The sequence below is a fragment of the Eupeodes corollae genome, chromosome 1 (genome assembly GCF_945859685.1).
Source record: "Eupeodes corollae chromosome 1, idEupCoro1.1, whole genome shotgun sequence".
Classification (NCBI taxonomy): Eukaryota; Metazoa; Arthropoda; class Insecta; order Diptera; family Syrphidae; genus Eupeodes; species Eupeodes corollae.
This window is the reverse complement of record NC_079147.1, coordinates 285890953-285918357: the sequence shown is the minus strand read 5'-3', so window position 1 is coordinate 285918357 and position 27405 is coordinate 285890953. Positions and strand designations below refer to the sequence as shown.

Sequence of the window (27405 nt, the reverse complement as noted above, 5' to 3'; positions counted from 1 at the left end):
ATAGATCTTTCAATTCACTATTTATCAAAAATATTGATAATTGATCACTATAATACCGATTCATTAATTTTGTTGATAATTATCAACTTTTATCAAATATCGTGTTGATATTTGATAACCATAATAGGACAGAATGTTTTGATGAATTTTGTAGACCTTTTAATAAAGAACACTGAAAAAATAATGTCAGCTCTAAAAGTCTAATACCACTCCAAAAAAGGGGGCAAAGAGGGGAAAAACACCCTTTTTAATCTATTAATTATTTAATTTTATCTAAACAGCTATGAAACTAAATGTATACAAGAAATATGCATATTTTTGCATAATTTTATATCTTATAACAATAATATAAGAAAAAGGGGCACAAAGAAGGGCAAATGGGATACAAACACATTTTTATATGTTTCTTGATACCCATATATTTAAAACGAAATTCTTTTAAAATAATTAGTTTTATTTCTGGCACTAATATAAATCAAACCATACAAATTTGAGAGTGGTGCGGGGGGGTGGTTATGGGTCTAAAACAACCTTAATTTTTTTTTTTTTTCATAACGAAACGTAATGTGTATTTTCTTTGCAAAATTCGTAACTGGCACACATTGATAAGATTATTGCAATCTTAATTTCACATTTTTTATTTGTGAGATCCTTACAAGAATTGCCACTGGTAATATATTTATTTTTAAATGAAACATTTTTATTTTCAAATGAATACTTTCCTTTTCCTATTTTTATACCTGAGTTCATACTTGTGCAAAAAAAATATAATTGGAAAAACCATTTATTGGCTGATTTTCATAGTAAATTTTTTATACCTGATTTCCTAATTGGTGCCCATAAAAAGTAATGGAGAAAAATTATTTTGCATATTTTACCTAAAAAGGGTTAAATGCTCTTTTTCCAAGAAAAAGTAATAAGGAAAAATAATTTTTTATATTTTACCTAAAAAGGGTTAAAAAATGATCTTTTAATTGCTTTTTTTTCAATTCTATTATATATAAAGACCGATGAAGGGAGCTATTATCTTATAGTACGATTCCTTTTCTACTAAATAATAGACGTGTTAAGAAATTTGGTGCGATGGCTAATGTTAAAAAAGTTTGTGTTTTTTGTGGTGGAAAAAAAGACAAAATAATTTTATTCAATCAAGAACGTTTAGATAAATGTCTTGGAATTTTGAAAATTCGTCAAGCCAATAATTTGTTTTTTTTTTTTGTAAAGTGAAGTTGAATCCAATAAGTGAAAGTGAAGGTTATCATTCAAAATGTTTGAATAATTTTACTGCGCTTAAAGTAAAATATAAACAATCAAATGTAGAATCGGTAGCCTCCGAAAGTGAACTTAATTTATCTGGACCTTCAGCAGCTATAGTTACACGGTAAGCATAATTTTTAAAATATTTAAAACTTAAAAGACCTTAATATATGTATGTAATTACGAGCCTCTTAAAGACAAGTTGACTTTTTTTGTTCCTCCTCCGCTTACATTAATCTTTCCAAATATCCGTTTTATTTTAAAGTGCGAACATTGAATTAAACGAAGTATCCGAACAAAACTTACGAGAACCCGAAACATCAATCTATGACACCTCAATCGCTGCATCAGAACTTATTGGTTATGATTTGGCTCAGCCAAAAGAGCAAGTATCTGAAGATCCAGCTGAAGAAGAGGAAACCGAGCTAAAAAAATGTATTTTCTGCAAATTAGAACGGAAAAGACATAAGGGTCGCAATAATATCTTGCATACAAAGAAAACAAAGAACCACCATCGCATGTAGATGTCCAAATTTTCGATGGATTTTTCATTCTTCATCTGATGAGAGAGATCCCAGCTTCTTTTGGAAATATTTCAAAAAAGATACTGCAGATATTTACGAGATGTACAGCCGGAACGGCGATAGTAACCTTTGACGAGTATTTCTCACCCTCAATCAAGGACAATGAACACACGTTGCGAGGTACAAACCGAAGTCAAAGGTATCAAATAAAGGGTCCCGATCAAGTCCCGCCTGCAGACTTTCTATCCGAGCTGAGAAATATTAATTTTAAGGAGAGCTTGGTGTCTTTTTTGATCGAAGACTGGAAAAACCAAGAGATGGTGACATTCTTCAAAAATAAAACAGTTTATGTTAACTATAAAAATTGTTACAAATTTTTGGAAGTTAATGGAGCTGTTGTTAGAACAGAAGACGAAAATAAAGCATGTCCTGCACACGAAGAAGCCGACACTAAAGTCATTTTCCACGCCTGTCAAGTGGAGCCAGATTCGAATGTTCTTATTCCCTGTTCCGATACGGACATTTTCGTCATTGCACTTGGAAACATGCAGCACTTGAAAGAAAATGTAAGACTTTGGCTGAAAGTTGGTGTTGGTAATGCAGAAAGGTTCATCAACGTGTCGAAGCTCTACGAATCATTGGGACCAGATTTATGTCAAGCTCTTCCAGGATTCCATGCTTTCACAGGATGTGACTTCAATCCTGCATTTTTCAAAAAAGGCAAGAAGCGGCCACTTACAATTCTTCAAAACTCAACTCATTTCATCGAAGCCTTCTCAAAACTGAAGAACTATCCAGACATCGAAACACAGATATTTGACATACTAGAAAGATTTGTTTGCTGCATATACGGACTTAAACAGTTTACTGACGTCAACGAAGCCCGGCTTTCAGTTTTTGCCAAATCCTTTAAATGCAACGACATTGAAGAGACGTTCAAAATTAAAACAAAAAACTTTGATGGCTCAATTTTGCCACCCTGCAAGTCGGAGCTGCGCCAGCAAATTTTGAGATGTGCTTACATCCCAAGTATATGGAGTAATGCATACCGCCAAAATCTCCGTCTCTCCTTCTAACTGTGGATGGCAAGAAATAAGGGACAAATTGGAGTTTAGGTGGTTTGAAGGTCACCAATTACCAACTTCGGTCAGCGAAGTTTTGATTAAGGATCATTCAAACATTAATGATTCAGGTAAATACATCAACTTTCCATCTTCCTTTGACAACTCATACAGTTTTTAATCTATGTTCCTTTAAACAGACGCAAATATCCAAATTGACAACGAAGAATATGATGAAGAAACTACCCACAACCAAGTCAGCACTAGCGAAGATTCTGATGAAGAAGATATTTCATGTTTAATGGAGTCATTCAGAAGTGGCGAAGATGTGCTGTCCAGCATTTTTGACTAAATTATAATCTTATAACGTTTTGAAAACAAATTAAAACCAAAACTAAAAGCACACACAAAAATGTTTTGAAACTTATTTGTTTTGTAAAGATCTTATGCCAGGTAACAGCAAAAGGTGATTCCCCCCCCCTCCTTACCCTTTTTCTGGTATAATTGTTATGAGGTATATATTAATGCAAAGTATAGGTATATTTTAATATACTTTTACTTTTTTAGACGTTTTGATAAAGTAGATTAAAATGGGTATTTTTCCCCCTTTTACCCCTTTGCTTTGGAGTTATAAAAGACTTTTAGAGCTGATATTATTTTTTCAGTGTTCTTTATTAAAAGGTCTACAAAATTCATCAAAACATTGTTTCTCTCCCATATTTCTACCCAAAAACAAAATATTTTTGGATTGTATACAGTATGCGACAGTGCGACTATTTTCGATCCTGCCGGCGACTTCTCCCCGGGACGCAAGCGGCAGGCATGGTTTTTCCTCAATTTTAAATGTCAAACTAACTATCTAAACATAATACGGTTTTTTTTACAACTTTAGGTCAGCGGCAGGATAACTTCGCCCCACTGTCCAGGTGGCAGGCATGGTTTTTCTTTCTCAAGGCAGTGCCAACTAACATTCTAGACCGGTTTCAAGTCTTATCATGTTAGACATGTGACCTCGGTTTTTTTACAACTTTGAAAATTTTTTGCGACTTATTGCCCCACTGTTGAGGTGGCAGGCATCGATTTTGTTGATTACAATTGCCTAAACTACAGATAAAAAAATAATTAAAGCGTTATCATCATTAACATTGAATAATGACGCTGGCTCCCGGGCTATTAGCTTTACGGAGCAGAAGCATCCCAGAAAAACTAATTGCTTTTGTTAAAGCAACATGATGGATCCAAGTGCCACGTTCTGCACGATGGTAGGTTGTCAGATGATTTTGAAATCCGTAGCGGGGTCTAGACAGGGCTGTAGTCTGTCGCCAATATTATTTTTGCTGGAGATAAGCTATGTACTGCGAGCAGTTTTGCCAGGTAGCGGAGGGATGCAATAGACTTTAACATACGATTTACGCGGAATGTGTTTGCTAACTCTCTCATAGGATCATGGATCTCCATCAATTACAAAAAGTGTGGAGAGAGAAGCAGAAGTTGTGAGGCGCAACCAGTCGGCTACGACTGTTTCGCACAATTGTCGAATCTGCGCTTCTTTATGGGTACAGCACATGGAAGGTTACTTTGGCTTTTACAAGAAAGCTGCAAACCTTCATGAATAGATGTCTTCGTAACATCCTACGGAATTTTTGGCCAAACCGTATATCAAATGAGGTCCTTCATAGAAGGACAGACCAGGAACCTATAAACTCTATAATACGAAGGCGTAAGTGGCAATAGATTGGACACGCTACGGAAAGGTAACTACAGCATTGCAGGCCAAGTAATGCAGTATAATCCGCTCACAAAAGAAGGAAGAAGAGCTGGATGATCGAGAAGCACATGGCGTAGGACAGTCAAGACGGAATCAGCGTCACTAGGCAAAAGTTGGTAAGGGGTTCTCAACGGACTTAACAGGTCTAAGGACCTAAGTAAGTAAGTAAAGTTAATTTTAGAACTAAGTGATAAAAGTGATTATAATAACGGTAAGAAATGGTGAGTCAAGCTTAAGCGACGTAAATAAACCAATGATATTATTTTCGCCAATCAATTTAAATGATCTAAGCTGAATACTCAAGAGGCTTAAGTAAGTTGCAGGAGCACCAGCTCAGAGGTGAGAGTTATACTCAAGCTTTGGAAGAATATAAGTCTTGTTAATAACAGCCAAATTAGAAGAGGAGACAAAAATGCCGCCAAGCATCTGGCGGCATTTTTGGCGACATTACGTATGTGATCATTCCACAAGAGGATGGTTGGTGACCGACAAAGCGAGAACATAGAGATGTTAAGTCTCATTGATGCAAGTGAAATCCATGGATAATAGTAGGGGTATGTCTCGCTTTAACGATACAAGACAGCATTTGGTTTTCGAAAAAAAAAAATGTTCCCATTGTACAATGCTGTTTAAGTGGTTACGCAGTGGATTTACCAGCGTTGGAGAACATTTCTTCAGAACAATAGCAGGGATACAATTCGGGCTAGCAGATTTATTTGTGTTGAGAACTCTTTCCAAAACTCAAGTGGGAAAAAAGATTGCTCCCATAGAATCGAGCAAAGGTGGAGTCATAACACTCACTGGCAGCAAAGAGATTAGCTTTCTATAAAGGGCAAACAAATAAAGTGTCACTAACAACGAACGGAGGAAACGAGGAAGAAGAAGAATTACTCATGTTTTTGCTGACCAAACATTTCTACTGCCTTTGCGACATTGCAATATTTTTCAATATGAAAACCGATATTTTTCTTGGAACGACGTTACAATTTTTTTTTTAAAAGTGATCACGAAGAAGTTCAAGTTTTCAAAGTCATAGAACGATGATTTTTTTCTAATAAATAGATTTGTTGATGCATTTCCAATATTCCAAAAATATTGAAACACTTTATAACATAAAACATTGTGATGGATCTTTAATTTTGTTAACATTTAAAAAGATATTAAAGCTAACTTTAAGGTTAGTGTATTTTACAAATGAGATGAAAACTTGTAAAATGTTGGGTATACGTAACTTTTGGTGGAAAAAGTGTTTTTATTTGTAAGTTCTTATGATATACATATGTACATATTATGTATATGTATGTACGTTTTTGACAGTAAGGTCTATTAAAATTTTGAATAATCAAGGATTTAAGGACTACCTTTACTTTATTATACCCTGGCTGAATTGTACGGTAATTGCACACTAAGTGCTAATGTCAAAAACATCTTAGCAAATCAAATTTTTTCTGCTAGAGCAAACTTTTTAAAATTTGTAATAAACAAAACTACTTTTTTATTAAAATAACGTAATAATAATAAAATTAAATACAAAGATAAGTTAGCGAAAAAAGGAAAACATTTTATGATACGTAAAATAAGTAAAATTAAAAACGCTAGTGTTTGCTTAAAGGCCCAAACAAGAACTTTTGGTTATAGGAGCCGATAGGGTCTACCATTTTTCGTTTAAAAGGTAGGGGCAGTTTTATAAAAAGAAATATACATATACATAAGTTGAAAAAAAAAATTGTTCAAAAATCACGGAATCACTTATAAGAAAATATTATTTTACTAAATCTCAGTGCCGGATTGATGAGAGGCAACCGGGTGTGGAAGCCCCGGGGCCTCCACTAACGGGGGGCCCTGACAACAATAACTTCCGATTGAGAAATTATCGGGGCAGAATAGTGGCTCTTACTGAAAGACTGCATGCCTATGAAGCTGTATTTTTGAGATTTGGATTCCTGAGTCACATCGAGAAGATGGATGCGGACAATTTGCACGCCTCAGCAGAGGTATTGGTGAAATTGTATCCGGATGATTTACAGCCTAGTCTTGGTAATGAGTTAGTTCTATTTGTGTCTTTGATTGACTCATTCAAAAGGAAAAGGACTATGGAACAGACCAATCGCTGGAACTATTTTATTACCAAATTCTAGAAAATCAAAATTTCAGAGCTACATTCCCAAACCTCGAAATTGCATTGAGAATGTATTTGGTTTTGATGGTATCAAATTGCACTGGAGATCGCTCATTTTCAAAAATGAAAATTATAAAAATATACTTCGAACCACGATGGCACAAAACTGAAAGCGATTTACTCCGAGAACTGGGTTTCAACGAAATCATCAACGATTTTTTTGCGAAAAAAGCTCGAAAGGTTCTGTCCGTTAACACTAAAATTGAATTTGAGATACTTCTTTTTGTACGTTTATATTTATATGTCTGTTCAAAACTAAAGGAATCTAATTGGTTTCACAATAAATTATTTATTGAAAAACTCAAGTGAAAAAAAAGTGGTTTACTTAATTTTGAAAATAATTTGGGGCGAGGGGGCCTCCGCTCCTTTATTGCCCCGAGGCCTCTGGACCTCTAAATCTGGCCCTGCTAACCCTAACCCGAAAAACCTTATAATAGGTAATCTAGGAACCTTAGGAACATACCAACAAGGGCAACCTAGAAACCCGGGAAACCTAGACACTCTAGGAACCCATTAAAGCTAATAGCCCTGGGAACCTATTAAACCTAGTAAACCAGGAACATTGTGAAGTTGATAGACGAACCAAGTTAACTTGACAAATCTAATGGGGGTTAGTGTATATCGTCTAGTGGGATTTAGCTCTTAAGGTATCCAAGGAAAGAGCACCTGCCTCAAAACAAAATCAGGGGCCCTACTATGCACCTAGATTCTACAATGAAATTGCTCGAATTCGAAAAATTGGTACTATGTATCTATTTGACTACTTTCGAACCAACGACAATCGAATAATTCTAGTAGTGCCAACTATATTCTTATGAACTTTCGAATAAACGAGGAACTACGTAACTCGAAAGTAGAATTCAAAACAAGGCAAAATTGGAAATATTCACTCTACATCAAATGTGTTTCCGAGCGTTGTTTTTTTCGTCAAAGTGTAAGTAAAATGTTGAATATGAGTTTCATCTATCACCCAATTACACACGAAATTCGTAATTTTTACCAAAATAGCGTTTGTACTTTCGTTTCTCTTCCTCATTCATTTGAAAATTCATCATCAGCGTGCACGTGAATCTTTCGATTGAAGTCAAAACTTCGGCAAGCATTTTTGACATGGTTTGCTGTGCAATTCCAGCGTTCTTGTCACCTACGATTTAGTTTTGGTAACTCTTGTTGTTAAAAAATTCAATGCTGCTGATAACTAAATGATAATCAGAACAGAATTTTGTCTTTTGCGAGTAGTCATGTCGGATGATATGGTGTTAAGTAAGAACATAAATCCGTCTTTAGAAAGAAGATAGCTCATAAAAAAACAAAACCAAAAGTATGTATATATTTTTCATTAAGAATGCGTTTAAATATTCTACCGTATATATGTATGTATGATATGTACAAACCTTTTCTCAATCAGCTCCATTATTTTGGAATTATCTCTTATTCTTCTGCGTTTAATTTGCTCGTACCATTCTTCATTTCCTTGCAAATTGAACCAAATTACAACGGTGTCCATTTATGTAATAATTATTCTTGTCCAGAAACTTTAAGTTTTATTATTGTTTTTTTATTAATTTCTTTTTAAAGCTGTCAAACAACTCGATACTCGTTCTAAAGTAGAACATTTTTTGAAAAAAAGTTGGTATAACTGGCATCCGATTCTACTTTAATGCGTAGTACGATTTGAAAGTAGAATCGGGAATGAGTTTCGAATAGAATCAAAAGTAGAATCGAGTTACATAGTAGGGCCCCAGAACTCATCGACTTTCCTTACGAGGAAAATATGCCATATTCTAAGACTGGATTTAATTTCAAATTATTTGTTTGTATAGACTTAAAAGCTTATTACTTTAACAGGAGGCGGCAGGTTAGTACATAAGCATTCTTTAACTTCATATAAAAAATTTGATGATGTTCTACAGGGGCCTTACTACGGAACTCGATTCTAAAGTAAAATTGTTCGAATTCGCAAAATCGCAACTCTGTAATTCTATAAGCAAGTTCTGAAAACGAAACTCGAACAGCTCTAGTACTGCCAAGTCGTTTTTTGTTTTAGAACAAATTTGGTACTACGTTCGGCTAAAGTTAATGTCAAAATCTTGCGAATTCGGAAATAACCGTTCTACGTGCTTGCGAAAAGGTCGATCGAGGAAGTTCAAAAGCAGGTCAGTACAAAAGCATTCTTTAACTTCATATAAAAGATGATGATGTTCTACAGAGCTATGTTTTTTACCGCGGCTATACGTAATGAATTTTGTTGGATGTAAATAAAACACAAAGTAAATACTATCTTCTTGCTTATTTCATTTTGGATTTATTTATTAAATTTTATTTAAATTTATTATAAAAAGAAAAAAAAAACATCTTTTTATTACAATTTTATTTATAACTATTTTTTAATGTTTGGGTTTCCTACACTTTCTTTTCTAATTAAAAAAAAATAAAATAATATAATATTATTGTTGTAGTTTTACAAATTGGTAAAAATGATCTATGGTTTTTGTTAAACTATTGCAATGCGTAGCAAGAGACTTAGCAGAAGGAAAGAGAACAAGTTTGTTGTAGTTGTGTGTAGTTTATGGGAATAAAATTAGAAAATTATTTCAATTCTTTAAACCACCAAAGGGTAGACTATGAAGAAGTACAAAAATAATGATAATAATAAACTTGAATGCGAAACCCGAAAGAAAAAAAACAAAAAAACAAACAAGAATTTCTAGTATAATAATAGTAGTAGTACTTAATAACTTCTCCTTTTTTCTCTTCTTTAAATATAATTATAATAATAATAATAATATTCTTTTTTTTTGTTTTGTTTGTATAATAATAATAATAATAATTAAAATCAACATGAGTTAATTTTATTTATCTTCGCTAGCCATAATTCATATTTGTACTATGCGATGTTTGAAAGCTGCTAGATATGTTTTTCTGTTGTTGACTTTGTGGTTGCGTGAGAAAATTGTTTTCATTACACCATTCGACAAAGTCATCAATAAGTACAGGCCATGCACCTTCTGAATCGTAATTTGTCATATTATCGTCAATATGAGTGGCAAAATCTAGCAGCAGATTCCATGTGTCCTTCGGTATTGATCGTTTGTGTTTTTCCTAAATAAACAAAGAAAACAAATATTTTATTATATGCAATGTCAAATAATTTGTTTTAAATTAAATAGAAGGTGTGTAGAGTCTTTTTTTAAAATATTCCGTTTTCCAGACAAAATTTTGAACTTTTTTTCGGTCCCAATGGTTGGCAAATTAAGTTTTTTTTTCTGTCCCACCAACAAAATTATTTAATCGCTTTTTGTTATCATATAAGTTTATAACTTTTGACTTATAAACAAATAAATAAATTAGGTGACACAACAGTCCGTAGAGACCAGAGCTTAGTGAAATGACGTACAACTCTAAATCATTCCTGTTTCTTTTTATATTGTATACACACTCAAGGGGATATGATTAAACACGCTAAGAGCAATTCGGGAGAGAGGCTAGGATAACAAAGTAGATAACGATGCACATTGGTTTTGAATGTCTGCAATGAGTGAGAAATATTGAGTTTTATAAAGCATTCCACGTTCGTGTAGTGCGATTCAGAAATAATATCTGTAATATATAGATCGCCCGATCCAACAAATTATAGAGGTATCTCGTTTACAAATGCTATAGCAAAAATATTTACAGGAGTGTTACTTTCTCGTATAACAAATTGGGTAGATGAAAACAGACATCTCAGTGTATATCAATCAGGTTTCCGCTCTGGTTTTTCGACTACTGATAATATCTTTGTGATAAATACAATTATCCAGGATTTCCAACTCCGTCAACGTAAATTATATATTTTCTTTGTAGACTTCAAGGCAGCCTTCGACACTATAGATAGAAAAGCGTTATATTTTAAATTAAATCAACTGGGAATGTCGACAAAAATGCTAAGGATAATAAAGGAACTGTACAACGGATCAAAATCAGCAGTATGGGATGGAACAAAAGCATCGGAATGGTTTGAAACCAAAACTGGTTTAAAACAAGGATGTTTACTAAGTGCCATGCTGTTTGTCCTTTTCATAGACGATGTAACATCCTGTTTACCTGCCGGAATAAACATAGCTGACAAAGTTATAAAATGTCTCCTTTACGCTGATGACCTGATTTTACTAGCTGAATCACCTGAAAGTTTACAGCTGATGATTAATAAGCTAAACGAATATTGTAATTCCTGGAACCTTATCATCAACCTTGATAAATCTAAAATTATGGTAGCAGGCTGTTCGAGAGGACGATGCTCACGAAGAGAGAAATGGTATTGCGGTAGAGAGAATATTGAATTAGTCAAAACCTACAAGTACCTTGGAATCGATGTAACTCCAACCTTCAATATGAAACAACATCTCTCTTCAAAACTTATCACAACGAAAAATGCCATTAATATTAGTTGGAATCTCCTATTGAGAAAGAAAGAGGTACCGAATTCAGCTAAATACAAGGTATATGAAGGGGTTCTACGTTCAATGATGTGCTATGGAGCTCAGGTGTGGGATTTTCAAGAATTCGAGGAAGTCGAAAAACTACAAAGATTCTTCATCAAAAAAGTATTTCAGCTTCCTAAAAATACTCTAAATTATATGCTTCATCTCGAAACGGGACTAGCCACTCTTTATATATTCACTCTGAAACTACATGTTGACTACATCATAAAAGTTATCTCGACGTATAGTCAAGAAAGGCTGCAACACGTTCTAGGATTGTATGCTATCAGAAGGAATCATCCCTTTATACAAAAATGGAAAGAACTAGCTGAATCAGTCGACTCACCTTTGGATGTAAACATTGAAAGACCATTAGAACTCAGAAATCAAATGTATGCTATAATAAGAGAATTAGGTATAAAACACAGAGAAAACTACACGAAAAAAGCAACAGAATCAGAAAACCGACTCATATACCTCTAGTCCATAACCTCAACGAAAATAATTATTTCAAAGACTCGAATAGCTGCAGAAAAATATCGTTGTTGTTTAGAGCAAGAGGGGAACTCCTCAACTTGAATGGAACGTCTTTTAACAATAGCGAAACCAATTACTGCACACTATGTAATCAACATGCTAGAGAAGACACGTTTCATTTCATGGGTATTTGTCCAATATTGAGAAACTGGAGGATGCAGTTTTTCCAAAAACCATCTTTAACCCTAGAGGAACTCAAGGAACTACTTAATGGACCGAATTGGGAAGCAATATATAAATACTGTAATGAAGCTCTAAATTATAGAAGACTAATTATTACGGAATTTATTTAGAATATTTAAGTTACATACAAGAACCTAGTAAACGGTGATTTTTTAAGAGCTTGAGAACTTTTAAAAAAAAAAACGCATAAAATTTGCAAAATCTCATCGATTCTTTATTTGAAACGTTAGATTGGTCCATGACATTTACTTTTTGAAGATAATTTCATTTAAATGTTGACCGCGGCTGCGTCTTAGGTGGTCCATTCGGAAAGTCCAATTTTGGGTAACTTTTTCGAGCATTTCGGCCGGAATAGCCCGCATTTCTTCGGAAATGTTGTCTTCCAAAGCTGGAATAGTTGCTGGCTTATTTGTGTAGACTTTAGACTTGACGTAGCCCCACAAAAAATAGTCTAAAGGCGTCAAATCGCATGATCTTGGTGGCCAACTTACCGGTCCATTCCTTGAGATGAATTGTTCTCCGAAGTTTTTCCTCAAAATGGCCATAGAATCGCGAGCTGTGTGGCATGTAGCGCCATCTTGTTGAAACCACATGTCAACCAAGTTCAATTCTTCCATTTTTGGCAACAAAAAGTTTGTTAGCATTGAACGATAGCGATCGCCATTCACCGTAACGTTGCGTCCAACAGCATCTTTGAAAAAATACGGCCCAATGATTCCACCAGCGTACAAACCACACCAAACAGTGCATTTTTCGGGGTGCATGGGCAGTTCTTGAACGGCTTCTGGTTGCTCTTCACTCCAAATGCGGCAATTTTGCTTATTTAAGTAGCCATTCAACCAGAAATGAGCCTCATCGATGAACAAAATTTGTCGATAAAAAAGTGGATTTTCTGCCAACTTTTCTAGGGCCCATTCACTGAAAATTCGACGTTGTGGCAGATCGTTCGGCTTCAGTTCTTGCACGAGCTGTATTTTATACGGTTTTACACCAAGATCTTTGCGTAAAATCTTCCATGAGGTCGAATAACACAAACCCTGCTGCGAACGGCGACGAATCGACGTTTCACGGTCTTCAGCAACACTCTCAGAAACAGACGCAATATTCTCTTCTGTAAGCACTGTACGCATTCTTGTGGTTGGTTTAATGTCCAAAAAAGTAAACTGAGTGCGAAACTTGGTCACAATCGCATTAATTGTTTGCTCACTTGGTCGATTATGTAGACCATAAATCGGACGTAAAGCGCGAAACACATTTCGAACCGAACACTGATTTTGGTAATAAAGTTCAATGATTTGCAAGCGTTGCTCGTTAGTAAGTCTATTCATGATGAAATGTCAAAGCATACTGAGCATCTTTCTCTTTGACACCATGTCTGAAATCCCGCGCGATCTGTCAAATACTAATGCATGAAAATCCTAACCTCAAAAAAATCACCCTTTAGATACTATTATATAGGTCCCTCCGACAGACGGCAAATTTCGCCATTGTCATTTCATTCATTTAAAAATTGTAACAAAACAAAATGTCAAAACTGTGTTAAATAAATGAATCTTAATCTTAATCTTATAGATCGCCCGGAATTTGGCTCAAGGGTAAACTGATGAGCATTCCCAGAACAACAGGTATTACGGTTGAATTCTTTGAGGGGAGGAATGCAACTGGCTATATTATTAGAGCATTGTTTATAGAAGTAGCGATAAAATAGTGACAGACATGAAACCTTACGAAGCCCTTCGAGAGATACAAAAGTTAAATTTAGACAACGGTCACCTATCATTTTTAGAGCTATCTTTTGAATTATATCCAATTGTTTAGATCTTAAGATATCTCTAGCTGCAAGGTCTAAAATTATAAAGTATTTATCAAGTAGGAAAAGTAGCGTACACATAAACTAAACACCCTTTGTAATATAAACAAACAACTAATATTAGGAAAAGTAGATTATGGTATTTTTATTTATGGCAACGCTTCGAAATCAACACTCAGCAGCAAGATGTAGTATTGGCGCCTTCGGCACTACTCCCATCAAAATCATCCCGGCAGAGGCTGGCCTCCCTACATTTGAAGAGCGATGAGAAAAAAATCATATATAAACTATATGCTAAACTGGTATTTTCGTCGATCTCGATAATTGACAAAGAAGTCAACTTAACACTGAACCCTCAGCCATTTTCACCATCCTTCAATCTAACTCTGAATATCCAAAACAAAAAATCTGCTCTTCTGAAACCTTCCTGGCTCATCGACTCCAACTCCTTTATAATGAACCTCGCATCTCAAAGGAAAACACATACAAATGTTGAGATATATCGCAAGATTTTTCTAAAAATTTCATCTGAGATCAAGTCTAAAAACTGGAAATTTACTTTTACTGATGGGTTCAAAACCTCAGATCACAAATGAAGACGGTAGCAATATGCTTTTTGGATTACTTCCACAAACCGTATCCATTTTTACTGCTGAAGCTTTTGCCATTTTTACTGCCATTCAAGAGGCTTTAAAAGAAGGAAATAAGCAGGTTATTTGTACAGACAGTCTCTTTACGATAAAAGCTATTAAAAATACCAACAACAACTCAACCAATCTCATTAACAACATCAGCTCTTTAATAGTAAATTCAAACCAGCACATAAAACTAATGTGGACCTCTGGACACGTTGGTATCCATGGCATGAGCTGGCGGATAAAGCCGCCAACCTTGCAAGTAAGTCACCAACCTACCTCTATAATATGTACACCAAGAATGGCCTTGCGAAGAACCTCACACGAAAACTGATAAGCACCCAAGTAAATTAATGGAGAATTTACAATCATCACTATGTAGGAGTTAATCCAACAAAATCAAAACCTATACCTACAAACTGCAAAAAATCAAAAATAAAAACCTCATCCGAGTCCGACTTGGGCATACCTATGCCACCCACCTCCACCTCCTCAAAAAAGAACCTTCTCCCATCCGTCTTTTCTGCAATGCTCCATCTGACCTCCAACATCGCTCCAAAACTGCAACAGAACTAAGCCAATCCTTGAGAAAATTCTAAATGGAAACGACATCATCCAAACGCTGAGAAACCCAAGTTTGTCATATATAGAGCGGAAGGCCTTTGCAGCTGGAAGCTTAATAACTTTATATTAGCACGTAATTTATTACTTGTTTAATAATTATATAATAATAGTAATATCCAAGCGACGCAAGACTGGCATGTAGGAAAACCTGCCCAGATATGGGCATTGTACTTGAGTTTCGAACGCATTTAGGCTTTATAAATTTAAGCCAGATCAGAAGGGGTAAAAAGCATCTTGCATCGTCGGAGAAAACCTGTTTTTAATGCACATACCTAGGAGTGAAAGGTGTTCACTCTCCTCGATGCATGTACCACTGAGGGATAGTGGCATTGGGGGAGAGTTACGCTTTTGCGACAGTAGACAGCATTGAGTTTTCGAAGCATTTAATTCTACACGGTTTTTGAATCCCCTTTGGACAATGCTGTCAAGATCAGAATTTAATGAGCTTATCATGCGCTGGTAGTCCACATCCGAAGAACAAGGATGAAAATCTATAAAAAGCTGAGAATCCTGTCATCAGCGAAACAATTTTTTGGGTTAGAAGTTTCAGACAAAACATCATTTATAAAAATAAGGAAAAGCGTCAGAGACAAAACGGAGCTTTGGGGCACAGCAGCTACTTGAATTGAACCAATACTACTTGAATTGACCAGTCCGAAAGGTAATTTCTAATCCAACAAAGAAGAGATTCATCAATAGCACGCCTAATGCCAATCTATATCAAATGCCCTAGAAATATAGACTGCAATAATCTTACTTTCTTTAAAACGATATAAAGATTAGATCCACTGTTCGGTGAGGTAAACCATGAAATCGCCAGTGAATCTATCGCAACGAAAGCCAGTCATTACTAGCTTTCGTTTTTCAAGATATTTCTTAACCTGAAAATTAATCAGCGTTTCCATGCCCATGGAAAGAAGGGATGTAAATACAATTGGATGATAGTTAGAGAGAAAGGAGAATTCGCCTTTTTAAGGAGAGGTTGGACAAATGCTGTTTTCCTTCTAATCGGAAAGAGACCAGTAGAATAGGAAAAGCTTACGCAGTGGTTTTGCCAGTATTGAACAATACCTCTTCAGCGGATTTGTGAATGTCCAGATCTTTTGATACTCTAAAAACTGTACGATTGCGAAAGAAGATTCGTCCCATAAAATCGTTTACGCTTTCAAGTACAGGAGGAGCTTACAAAAAAAATGTCATTAAAGACAAGCGCAGGAACCGAAGAATACGAAGAGACGTGTGCGAGTCATTTCAGGGTTAGAGTTTACAGTTTTATTACCGAATCCGATAACTAACTAGCTGCCTTGGTTAAAATGTACGTTCAAAGAATGCATCGTACGGCAAATGACTAGGATAAGTACGGGCGAGGGAGGTAAATCTAATTGGGGATTGAGATTTGTAGGTACAAAAGTAAGAGGACCATCAAAAAGGATAGTGAAAGCTAGAGACCTATACAATTATAGAAAACGACTAAGAAAAAACATTGCGTCAATAGTAGTAGTGGCTTATGGTAAGAGTTGGTAAAGACAAACTAATTTTTTTATAGAAACCAAGATCGTACTATAACCTTATTTTAAGTTCCTAATATTGATCAAGTTGGATTTAGGTATAGAATTTTAGATAACATTGTTTGTATAGAAGAAACAGATTGAAAAAACGCGCACGACTTAACGTTTGGCCAGCGATCCGCGTTGGAGGCAGTCAAGTTAAGGTTCCTAGATTTTGATAGACATGGCCTAAGAAAAACTTCACTGGTGGAGCATAGTATAGATACAGGTGATTCTGTTTCCATCAAGCAAAAATATTCCCCTGTCTTTCCGGTGTTGCAAACTAATGTATATGAAGAAGTAGACGGGATGTTAAAGCTCGGGGTTTTAGGGAAGAGTGAGAGCCCCCGGCGCTTTCCGGTTGTCCCCATAAAAAAAAACAAACTCAAACGAAAACGTGAAGTATCGTTTCTGCCTGGATTCGTGTAATTTCAACGCAGTCACCAAAAAGGACACTTATCCTCTCCCCCATATCGACGGACTTCTCAGCTGGCTATCTGAAAATGTCTACATTAGCAGTGTAGATTTAAAGGAGGATTTTTATCAAATACCGCTGGAGAGAAAGATAAGCGAGAAGACCACTTTCTCATGGCCAGGGAGTCCCTTGTACCAACTTACGGTCATGTCTTTTGGTTGTGTCATTTAATCGACAAGGTGATCCTAGGACGACTACGGGAACGGGTATTTGTAAATTTGCATGACCTGCTAGTAGTCTCTCCAAATTTAGATACTCACATCGCCCTGCTCTAACCTTTAACGTAAGAAAGTCGAAGTTCTGTTTTAAAGAACTGAAGTATCTTGGATACATAATTGGAGGGTAGTCCGAAAACCAGGCCTAATGGATTCCATGAAGAGTGGCTAGGGCCAGGCAGTGAATTCATCAGCGGCCGCCGAGAAAAGTGGATGCGGATGAATGGTGGAATTACACTCGTAATTCCAGGTCTTCGAATTTATCCGGCATGATTCATGTTTTTTGTAGAGGTGAGGTCGGGTTACGGTGGCAAGACCCCTAAATCCGACGAAATACTCCTAGCAACGTAAGCGATCTCAGCTGCCGTAACAGGCAGTTCTTCTCAATCTCAATCCCTAATCTAGTTCTTATCTTAAAGAACATAAGAGATCTTTTCCTTTTATGGGACCGTGGACTAAAATTCTACCTTATATTGATGAATAATTCATATCACCTAAATAAATGTAAATCTTGATTTCAAATCGCATTAGAAGATATAATTGAATGGTCAAAAAAATCAGGTGTTAAACTTTCAATCGAAAAATGTACACTGAAAAAATAAAATTGTCAACAACCTAACCTTAACATAAACATCCTATGATAAGTAATATTAGTAATAAGTATTTTAGAATTGATATTTAACTGTAAATATTCTTGGAAAGCAGATTGTTTAGAGCTTAAGAAATCTCTAGCTGCACGAACTAGCATAATAAGATATTTAGCAATAAATAAAAGCAATGTACATATTTTCACCCTTTCATACATAACCAAAATTTTAGTTCTAAGTAAAATTGAGTATGTGCTGTTTATGGTCACTAACCAAAATATGTTTTAAAACATCATAAAACCCATCTACCACACAGCAGCTGGAAGAAGAAGCATAAACGCCTTTCCAACAACTCCAACAAATAATATCCTAACTGAGGCTGGCCTTTCCAGCATCGAGGAACGAAGGGACACATTAACTTTGAGAATGCTCTCAAAACTAGTATTCTATAAGAACTCCATCATCGACAACGACATCAAAAAACTACGAATCAAAAACTAACTAAACGTATTCCATCCGCCATCGGTACAATTCTTTAAGAATCAAGGCTTAACAACTAACGGCCATGGTTCATCAATTCTGAATCGCTGATGTTGGATCTAACAAAATATAAAAAATTAAAAACAGCAAACAGCACATATCGCCAACTTTATTTATGTATCACCTCTGACTTAGGATCTGACGGATGGAGATTTATCTTCACCGATGGCTCTAAAACTCCGGACACCACATCTTATGCGGTGACTGATGAAAACGGATCAACCATAAGCATTGGTATTCTCACAGATTTTGCCTCGGTCTTTACAGCAGAAGCATTTGCCATACTTCAAGCTACTAAAGCTGCAGCCAATATTTATGAAAAATAGATTATATGCTCCAACAGCATCTCAGTAATCAATGCCATTCAGAACACAAACAACAACACCGAAATCATATCAGTAATTAGATATCAACTCAGAAAATTGAAAAAAAATCATTCCACTAATGTGGATTCCAGGCCATGTTGGAATACTCCAAAACGAATATGCCGACAGTGCAGAGAACTCAGCCAAAAACGCACCTGTACTCACATTAAACATTTTCACCAAATCCTATCTCCTCAAGCATACCGGAAAGATATGTTCTGCCAAAAATATTTACGACTAGAACATATAACAGCATCAATCACTACAAGGATATAAACTCCTTAAAATCTACATCGATGTACCCTACTAACTGTTCGAAACAAAAAATAACCAACTTCGCTTGACTTCGACTTGGACACACTACTGCTTGCCACCAACACCTCCTCAACAAAAACGACCCTCCAACATGCTCCACTTCCAACACCCGCCTTGATCTAAAACATGTTTTGGTACATTGTCTGCTGACGCAGCCCATAATTAAAACCAAATTCAAAATATTCCCGTATATGAAATCCTCAAAAATCCCAGCTTAACAAATATAAATAATATTACTGAGTTTCTCAAAAGAGCAAAAATTGTAATTTGAATTTTCAAGCAAATAAGCAAATAGTCTTTGCTTGTAATTTTAATTGTTTGCTAATAAATATTAATAATAATAATAAATTTTGCAATACGTTTTTTTAAAAGATGACCGAAAGAATTTTCTAATCCTTACTTAACCTGATTGCTTCACATGACGTATGTTCGACCTATACTTCAATATGCGTTTAAGGTCTTGTCTCCATAACGAGATATAGACATATCAAGAGTAGAAAGCACCCAACAAAGATTCATTCATTTTGCACTCAAAAATCCTTTGATCTTACCCCCCTTATGGTGACCGTCTCCAGCTGTTACCGCTCAACTGATTACACGAACGTAGAAAATTTACAGATATTTATTTTTCATACATCGGCTTCTCTTAGGTTTGAGTTGACTTTTCCTCTTTCTATAACTAGACTTCTTTGAACAATAACACCCGTAACCTGGCAAATCTTCGCATCACAACATATCCTACGTGCCTAACAAACCCTCGACTAGTATGCTTCAAAATCAGCTCTTTTGGAACTACACCCACTCATAATTATTAGCTTAGATTTAAGTTATTTTTATAACATACTTATAGCTTGAACTAAGTTGAATAATTTGGGGTTAAACCCCACTTTTATAGTTTGTCTCACAGTTTCCATTTCTTGACACCTTTTTAGTTAACTCTATGTTAGGACTATAAAAATTCCTGTTAGATGTCTTCAGGCACGCTTCCCAATTCTGACCATAAAAATCAATCAATAAAATCCAATCTTAAGCTTCTCCGAAGCCTAAAGTATTGACCATAAGGCACATTTGCGTTCCCTGGCTTTTTTATAATAAGCGCACACTCAAAGGGATATATTACCATTATTATGTAGACACAGTGTGAGCACTAGGAAAGGGAGAGAGGGGTTGAAAGGAGGTGTCGGTGCACATTGGTTTTGAGTTCCTGAATATTGCAATAGCTGGGAGAGACAGAGTGTGGCAAGGCATTCCACATTCGCATAGTACGGCTAAAGAACGAATCTCTGTACTTGACAGTACGACCGAAGTTGGGCTCGAGTGTATATTGATGAGCATTCCAAGAAGCGCGAGTATAACAGTTGAACTGTTTAAGGGGAGGAATGCAACTGGCTATTTCTCTAGAGCATAAAGCATTAAAATAACGGTAAAAGAGGGCGAGACAAGAAACATTTCGACGATGTTCTTTCGTTTTCTTTGTTATAAACTTCTTGAAAATCTGATGAATATATCACTTGGCCGGAGCATTGGTTTCCATGCGCTCTACGTGACCCAGCAATCTTAGTCGTTGGGCTTTTAATCTTCTGGCTACAGCTCGTCGTTCAATCTTCTCCTTCACTCCCCTTCGATGCTTACGGGATCGTAGATCACACGAAGAACTTTTCTCTCGAATCGACCCAAGGTGCTTTCATCCGCTTTTGTCATTGTTCATGCTTCTGCACCGTTTAGCAGAACGAGGATGATAAGGGTCTTATATAGCGACACTTTGGTCCCTCGAGAGAGGACTTTACCACTCAATTGCTTTCTTAGTCCAAAAAAACATCGGTTAGCAAGAGTTATTCTGCATTTGATCTCTGCGTTGGTGTTGTTTTCTGCGTTTACAGCGGATCCTAGTACATCATGTACTTTGTTTTGCCCTCGTTAACCGTTAAACCCATTTTTGCCGCCTCTGCCTCAATACTCACAAAAGCCCCATTGAAATCACGCTGAGTTCTTCCGATTATGTCAATGTCATCAGCATATGCCAGTAATTGGACAGACTTTTGAAAGATAGTGCATCTAGAGTTGACGTGTGAGCTCTGCATTATTCTTTCAAGCACGCTGTTAAAAAAATCACATGACAGCGCATCACCTTGTCTAAAACCTTTTTTGACATCGAAAGGTTCTGTTAAGTTGTTTCCAACCTTTATGGAGCAGCGTGAATTCTCAATGGTCATCTTGCACAAACGGACTAGTTTGACAGGGATGCCAAAACTAGACATGGCTCTATACAGCTCGTCCCTGTATATGCTGTCATATGCGGCCTTGAAACCGATGAAAAGATGGTGGGTGCCGATTAAGTGTTCTTGTGTTTTTCCAGGATCGGCCGTAATGTGAATATTTGATCAACTGTGGACTTTCGAGGTCTAAAACCACACTGATAAGGACCTATCAGGTTGTTGACGATGGCCTTTAGACGTTCACATAATTACGGCAGAGAAGATTTTATAGGCGATGTTAAGTAGACTGATACCTCTATAGCTGGTGCAGTTTAGAGGGTCTCCTTTTTTTCAGGATTGGGCAAACAATACTGAGGTTCCATTCATCGGGCATGCTTTCATCCGACCATATCTTACAGATAAGTTGGTGCATGCTCCTAACCAACTTATCTCCAGCTGCTTTAGAGAGCTCGGCATTCAAGCCATCCGCTCCAGCGGCTTTACTAGATTTCAGCTTAGATATGGCAATCTTTACTTCGTCTAAGTCGGGAGGACGGGATTGTTGGCTTTCGTCGTCTATGTTGAATGGATCATCCTGCCTGACAGCGGAATTCGGTTCGTTGTCGCAGAAGTGGTCCTTCCATATCTTCAGCATAGACTGCGGTTCCACTATGATGTTTCCACTTTCGTCTTTGCAGCCTTCGGTACCTGTGAATTTCATTTCACCTCTTCATAAAACTTTCGAGCTTCATTCCTGCTTTTAAACCTCTCAACATCTACCGCACGCTTCTCATGCCTTCTCTTTTTCCTTCTGAGAAGTCGGTGTTCCTCTCGCCTCTTCTGCTCATAGAGCTCTCGTTCTTTTATGAAGCGACGCTTTGCGTGCCTGTTGTATGGCTGCATTTGCCTGCAGACATTCCTCATCAAAGAAGCGGTTCCTTGTTTTCGGCTGCTTGAAACCCAGCACATCAGAGGCGGCTTCTCTGATTGCGTCTTGGCAATGTTGCCACTGGTTTTCGATACATTGTGTTGGCGGCAGAGAACTTCGAAAGAGGTTACTTGTAACTCGGTCGGAAAAGGATTTGGCGATCTCTGGCGATTGTAGCCGTTCGACGTTGTACCTTCTCCCAGCACCTCCCTGTTTAGCCTTGAGTCTGGAAACCCGAAGTGCTACCTTGGCTACAACGAGGTAGTGGTCCGAGTCGATGTTAGCTCCTAGGAAAGCTCGGACGTCCATGATGCTGGAAGCATATGGACGTCCGAGCGTACACGATTCCTTTATCCATATCGAGCAGGCCGCATAAAATCCGGGGCTACACATTACTGGGGGAAAACAAATTCCATGGTGACGTCGACTGTAAGAGTAACAGTTGGTCAAACAATCAAAGTAGCAGAGCTTGAATTTGAAGAAATGAAATCCTTCAGATACCTAGGGCCAACAGTAGCAGTCAAGAAGAAACCACAAACCTTACCATAACATCTAAGCTGATGCTGAAGAGGACGATGGTTTTGCCAATACTCACTCATAGATGCGAGACTTGGGTGCTCCAGTTAAGGATACCTTAATCTCATATCAGCGTTTGAGAGAAAAAAGGAGAATTCTTGGCCCCTTATGTGAGGAACGACGATTCCGGAGACGCTACAATCATAAAGTCTGTCGAAGAGCAACAAGCCAAGAAGGTTCTTTGTAGTACATTTTTTATGGTAGACGAAAGCGCTGCAGACTAAACTTAGGCTTCAGAGATAGCGTGAGCGGCAACCGGATGGTGTCGACTCGCAATGATAAATATTGCCAATAAAAGTAAATATCGAACACATGACTCATTATTTGCATAAATAAACAATTCCAAGAAAAAAAAAAAAAAAACAATTATTCGGCCGATGAACTTATAGAAAATTCGAACCTCAAAATATTTACTCCGGGGTTTCGATTGAATGAAACTGATATGCTAATTGAATGCTTCTCATTTACATTAGCAGAGAACTTTTGTTATTGTTATTATTATTTTATGATAACAAAGTAATAATTTAAAACTTAGCATGTTGCGCTTTTTTTGGCGTCTGGAAATCTTAGGAAATGCATATATATGCTTATGAATCCAGGACTTGTCCTGGTTGTCCAAGAAAGAACTTATCACGGAAAAGTGATTCTAAAACTGCCCGCTCTGATTCTGCATACAAATTATGGGTCCTCTTATATTTATGATTTAACTGCACACAATAAAGGTTGATAGTTGTAAGTCACTAAGACCTGGTTCCCTAAGTGTCGCTGCGCCAAGGAATTTATTTTTATGAATCACTCGAAAACCTTGTCGATTACAAACATAAACAATTTGAATTAATTACTCACCGTTAAAAATTTGCACCAAATGTCTAAGAACTCAAATCTTCCTTGCAGCACAATTCGCCAATACGCAATGGCCATATCCAAATCGATTCCCTTCTGTCCCGGATCCTTCGCATAGTTAAACGTAAACTGATAGAAATCCTTAAATTTTCCCGCATCATTCAGCTCCTGCTCGAGCAGTGGCAATTTGGATTTCAACTTATCTACACTGTCCACACCTAAATCGGTCATCCCATTGCAGAACTCGACGTGGCTGAATTCACATTGAGCCTCTGCACGAAACTTCCATGCAATAATCAGAACCAGTTTCGAGTCTGCACTCAGTTCGAGATCTTCTAGAAATCGAATAACTCCTTCGGATGTGATTTTCTGGGGATCACATGGATCCCGGTAGCGATTGAATAGTGCCTCAATGCGTTTCCGATCTAGCTCGCGGTAATAGAGTTCTGGATTTTGGAAATAGTTGTCACTGGCCTGATCCAGTTTCCAGTCATTGTTTGTTAGGCAATAGATTGCGGTTTGTTCTCCCGTTTGTGTTAGCGATATAAACTTACGCACTTTGTCTTTTTGTGTTGATTTTAATTTATTCTGCAATTTATGATAAAATTAGAATTGTTTCAAACAATACATTGTTGCTTTATTAGATTAAATCATTCAATAGCTATGGCAAATTACCAAAAGGAAACAACAAAAATTAAAAAAGAAAGAATAATACAAGGAAAAAAGAAACTCGCAATAACGTAATATTTGTGATGGAATATTTGGGTTATTTTTCTGAGGAAAAATGCCCAGCATTTGTAAATTAATAATTGTGCATTGATTGAGGAAGTTTATTCTAAGGATATTTGTTAAAATTTGCACTTTTAAACTTACCATAATTGAATATTTCTGAAATGAAAAAACCTTTTCCTAAAATATTTTTCTTCTTTTTGAAGGGGAATTTTGACGGACAGTGTTTGACATTTGAAAGTTGAGTCCAAGAGTGCGAGTGAAAGGGATGAATTTGAGAGAAAGAGATGAGGGCTTCTTCGAAATTGACAGAATGTAGGATGTGTTTGAAAAGTTGGATCTCTACAATGGAACCGGATGTAGCATATCTGAAGTTAAAAATGTAGTTATTTAACGGAAAAATGGAAGAACCTTTTTAATTTGAGATGTTGCATTAAGAGAATCGGTTGATTTTTATTAAAAAAGGGCATTCGTTTCATTTGGTCACAAAAGTGGATCTTAATAAAACCCACACTGTCATACATTTTTGGTGAACTTTATATTTCATTTCAAAGTTTGGACTGCGACATTAAAGGCTTGTTCTGCAAAATAAAAGTAAAGTCACAGTTCCGCTTCTAATAACCTAATCAGCTGATACAATTTTCATTGCTGTTTCACAATAATTGTGTAGGTCAAACTAGAAGTTAAAAGCCTGTTCACACCAAACCCAAAACCGGGTTTTCGGCAAAATGTTTTCGAAAACCCGAAAATCGTTCACACCGAACATTTACACGTTTTCATTTGATATTTAAATTTGTTTAACACCGGCTGTCAAATTTTGTATTGATGAACAAATTTGTGAGTAAAAAGTTTTGTTCTTCTCAAATTTTTTGTGAAAATAAAATGAATTCTAACCAATTCAAATTGATTTTAACGTAACACTAGCTCGGTTAGAAAAAGAGTTTCAACTGAAGTTCTGCGGTCAGGTGGAATGGGCTCACGATATGAAAAAACAAGAACTACAAGCTCGATTGGCTGCTGTTATCCACTTTGTTCAGTTCAACTGGTCCGAACAATTCACTAAAGAGAAGCTTATTGTCTAGAAAATATATCATAGAATCAACAACAAAACAAAACTGTTCCAATAAAAATTAATTTTATTCAAAACGTTTTCTTCTTCTTTCACAACAAATTCAACCCAAAATACTGAGCTTATGACTATTGATTCTGTTGGCTAAATGTGCCTTCAAAATCGCCATATATTGTAGCCGCAAAAGCAACTTATAGGCGAGGCTGCAAAGATTCAGGACGATTTCGTGTAGGTCCTTATGGCCGGAGCAGTAAGGGTCAATTCCTAGTTCCAGAGTCGTACCAAAATCAAACTCATCTAAAGCTATCACTGAAGCTGTTATGATGGGCTGCAATTTCTCCATGATTATATCTTTGGCTTCTTCCTTTGAGGACTCGCCTGGTTTGTCCAATAAACTGAGGATCTTCTGGATGTTGGCAGGCTATTCATCAAGTTGCAATAGCCCACTGTTTTGGTTTTATTCATTGAAACAACGGTTACCACATTGTGGAATATTTTGGCGCAATTCTTCCTAGGCCGCTGCGATTGAGCCTCCTCCAGAAAGTTCTTTTCCTACTTATTCTCCTCCACAGTTGAACTTATCGCCTTTTTTTTTATCTCCCAAATCCTTGTGATTGAACGGAATTACCGGAAAGTCTTTCTCCAGATAGTAAGCGAAAGAGTCGAAGTTCGATAACGCATCCCTTGGAAACGACATTACGAACTATGAGCAAGTCTTGCTCGTCCTTGGGGTCGACACGCCAGTAGCCATAGTTAATTCCGGTTCCTTGCTTAACAAAGAGCGTTTAAAACTCTGGAGGATCATAAGGTTTGTTTGTTTAGTTCAAATTTGAATTTCTACTAGTTTTTGAGAGGTTTTATATAAAACTTGTGATATACCAAAAATGTGTGGCAAAACTTTCGAAGTAGGTTTGCAGCGAAAACCGGGCTTTGGAATTGGTGTGAAAAGCCTATAACAGTATAAAAAGTGTTATCCTAAATGGCAACGATTATTTTCTTTTTAATCAAAATGGATTTTTTTTTTAAAAAGTTCTTCAACAGCATTATGAAAGCAAGAAGAAGTCGCGTATTTCAGATAAAAACAAATAAATCTTTATACGAAACTAGCTTCCATTTTCGTTTAAAGAAAGAAACTGAACTTATTTGACTTTTTGAATTAAAAAAAATAACATTCTTACACCATTTTTATAGAAATAATGCAATAAACTCGAAATAACATGAAAATTGTTGTTAAAATTTCTTATCGAATACACCCATAGTTTGCCATGCTGTGTTCATGTTAGAAAGAGGCGAAATCGATCAATTGTGACCATGTATTACGATGATGTACAGTTTTATGACATCTCTTAATATTTCTTCACAATTTTACAGATTCCTCGAGTTGTCAGTGGGTTGTGACGACTTAAATTACGCGTAATATGCGAAAAGGGATTTAGTTTGAATCATCACTTTTGTAATAATGTTGTAATAATACAATACAATATTGTAAATGCCAAACATTCAATAATTTTTATGACAATTCAAATGACAGTTAAGTTTGATAGGTGTCATATGACAGCGCTACCGACGTGAAACCATAAATTGATGACTATGAAGTAGCCTGAATGTTAAGGCTGTCAAAATGTTTTATTTTTTTATATAATTATATAATTTCAAAGTCCCATTGTGTAAAATGATAAGTTAACAAACATAGTTTAATACCGTGTAATTGACTTTTAAGAAGGGATAAGTTTACCATTTGCGTAAGTTAAACAATTGGTTATAACGAACTGTCAACATTTTGTATGGGAAGTGATTTAGACAAATTGGAAACAATTTCAAATCGAATTTCTACGGGGAAATGATTTGGTAAAATTATCCAAACGTTATCTGTCAGTTTTTTTTTTAAATACGCGCACACTCAAAGGGATAATCCTACCCTTATTATGTAGACACAGTGTGAGCACTAGGAAAGGGAGAAAGGGGTTGAAAGTAGGTGTC

General features: G+C 36.3%; 1 protein-coding gene across 1 annotated transcript; it reads right to left on the bottom strand.

Moving 5' to 3' along the window:
* Positions 1–9064: 9064 nt before the first annotated feature.
* On the bottom strand, positions 9065–24608 carry LOC129938917 (DCN1-like protein). The gene is made up of 3 exons (XM_056046745.1): positions 24501–24608; positions 23631–24215; positions 9065–9891 (listed from the first exon to the last, which is right to left on the bottom strand). The coding sequence occupies exons 1-3, from the start codon at positions 24501–24503 to the stop codon at positions 9655–9657; spliced, it is 825 nt and encodes a 274-aa protein (XP_055902720.1). The 5' UTR covers positions 24504–24608; the 3' UTR covers positions 9065–9654.
* Between the last annotated feature and the right edge of the window lie 2797 nt (positions 24609–27405).

Coding starts and splice junctions, on each gene's coding strand:
- LOC129938917 (XM_056046745.1), bottom strand. Junction 9,892..23,630: donor TTTGGTGCAAATTTTTAACG/GTGAGTAATTAA, acceptor TTGTTTATTTAG/GAAAAACACAAACGATCAAT.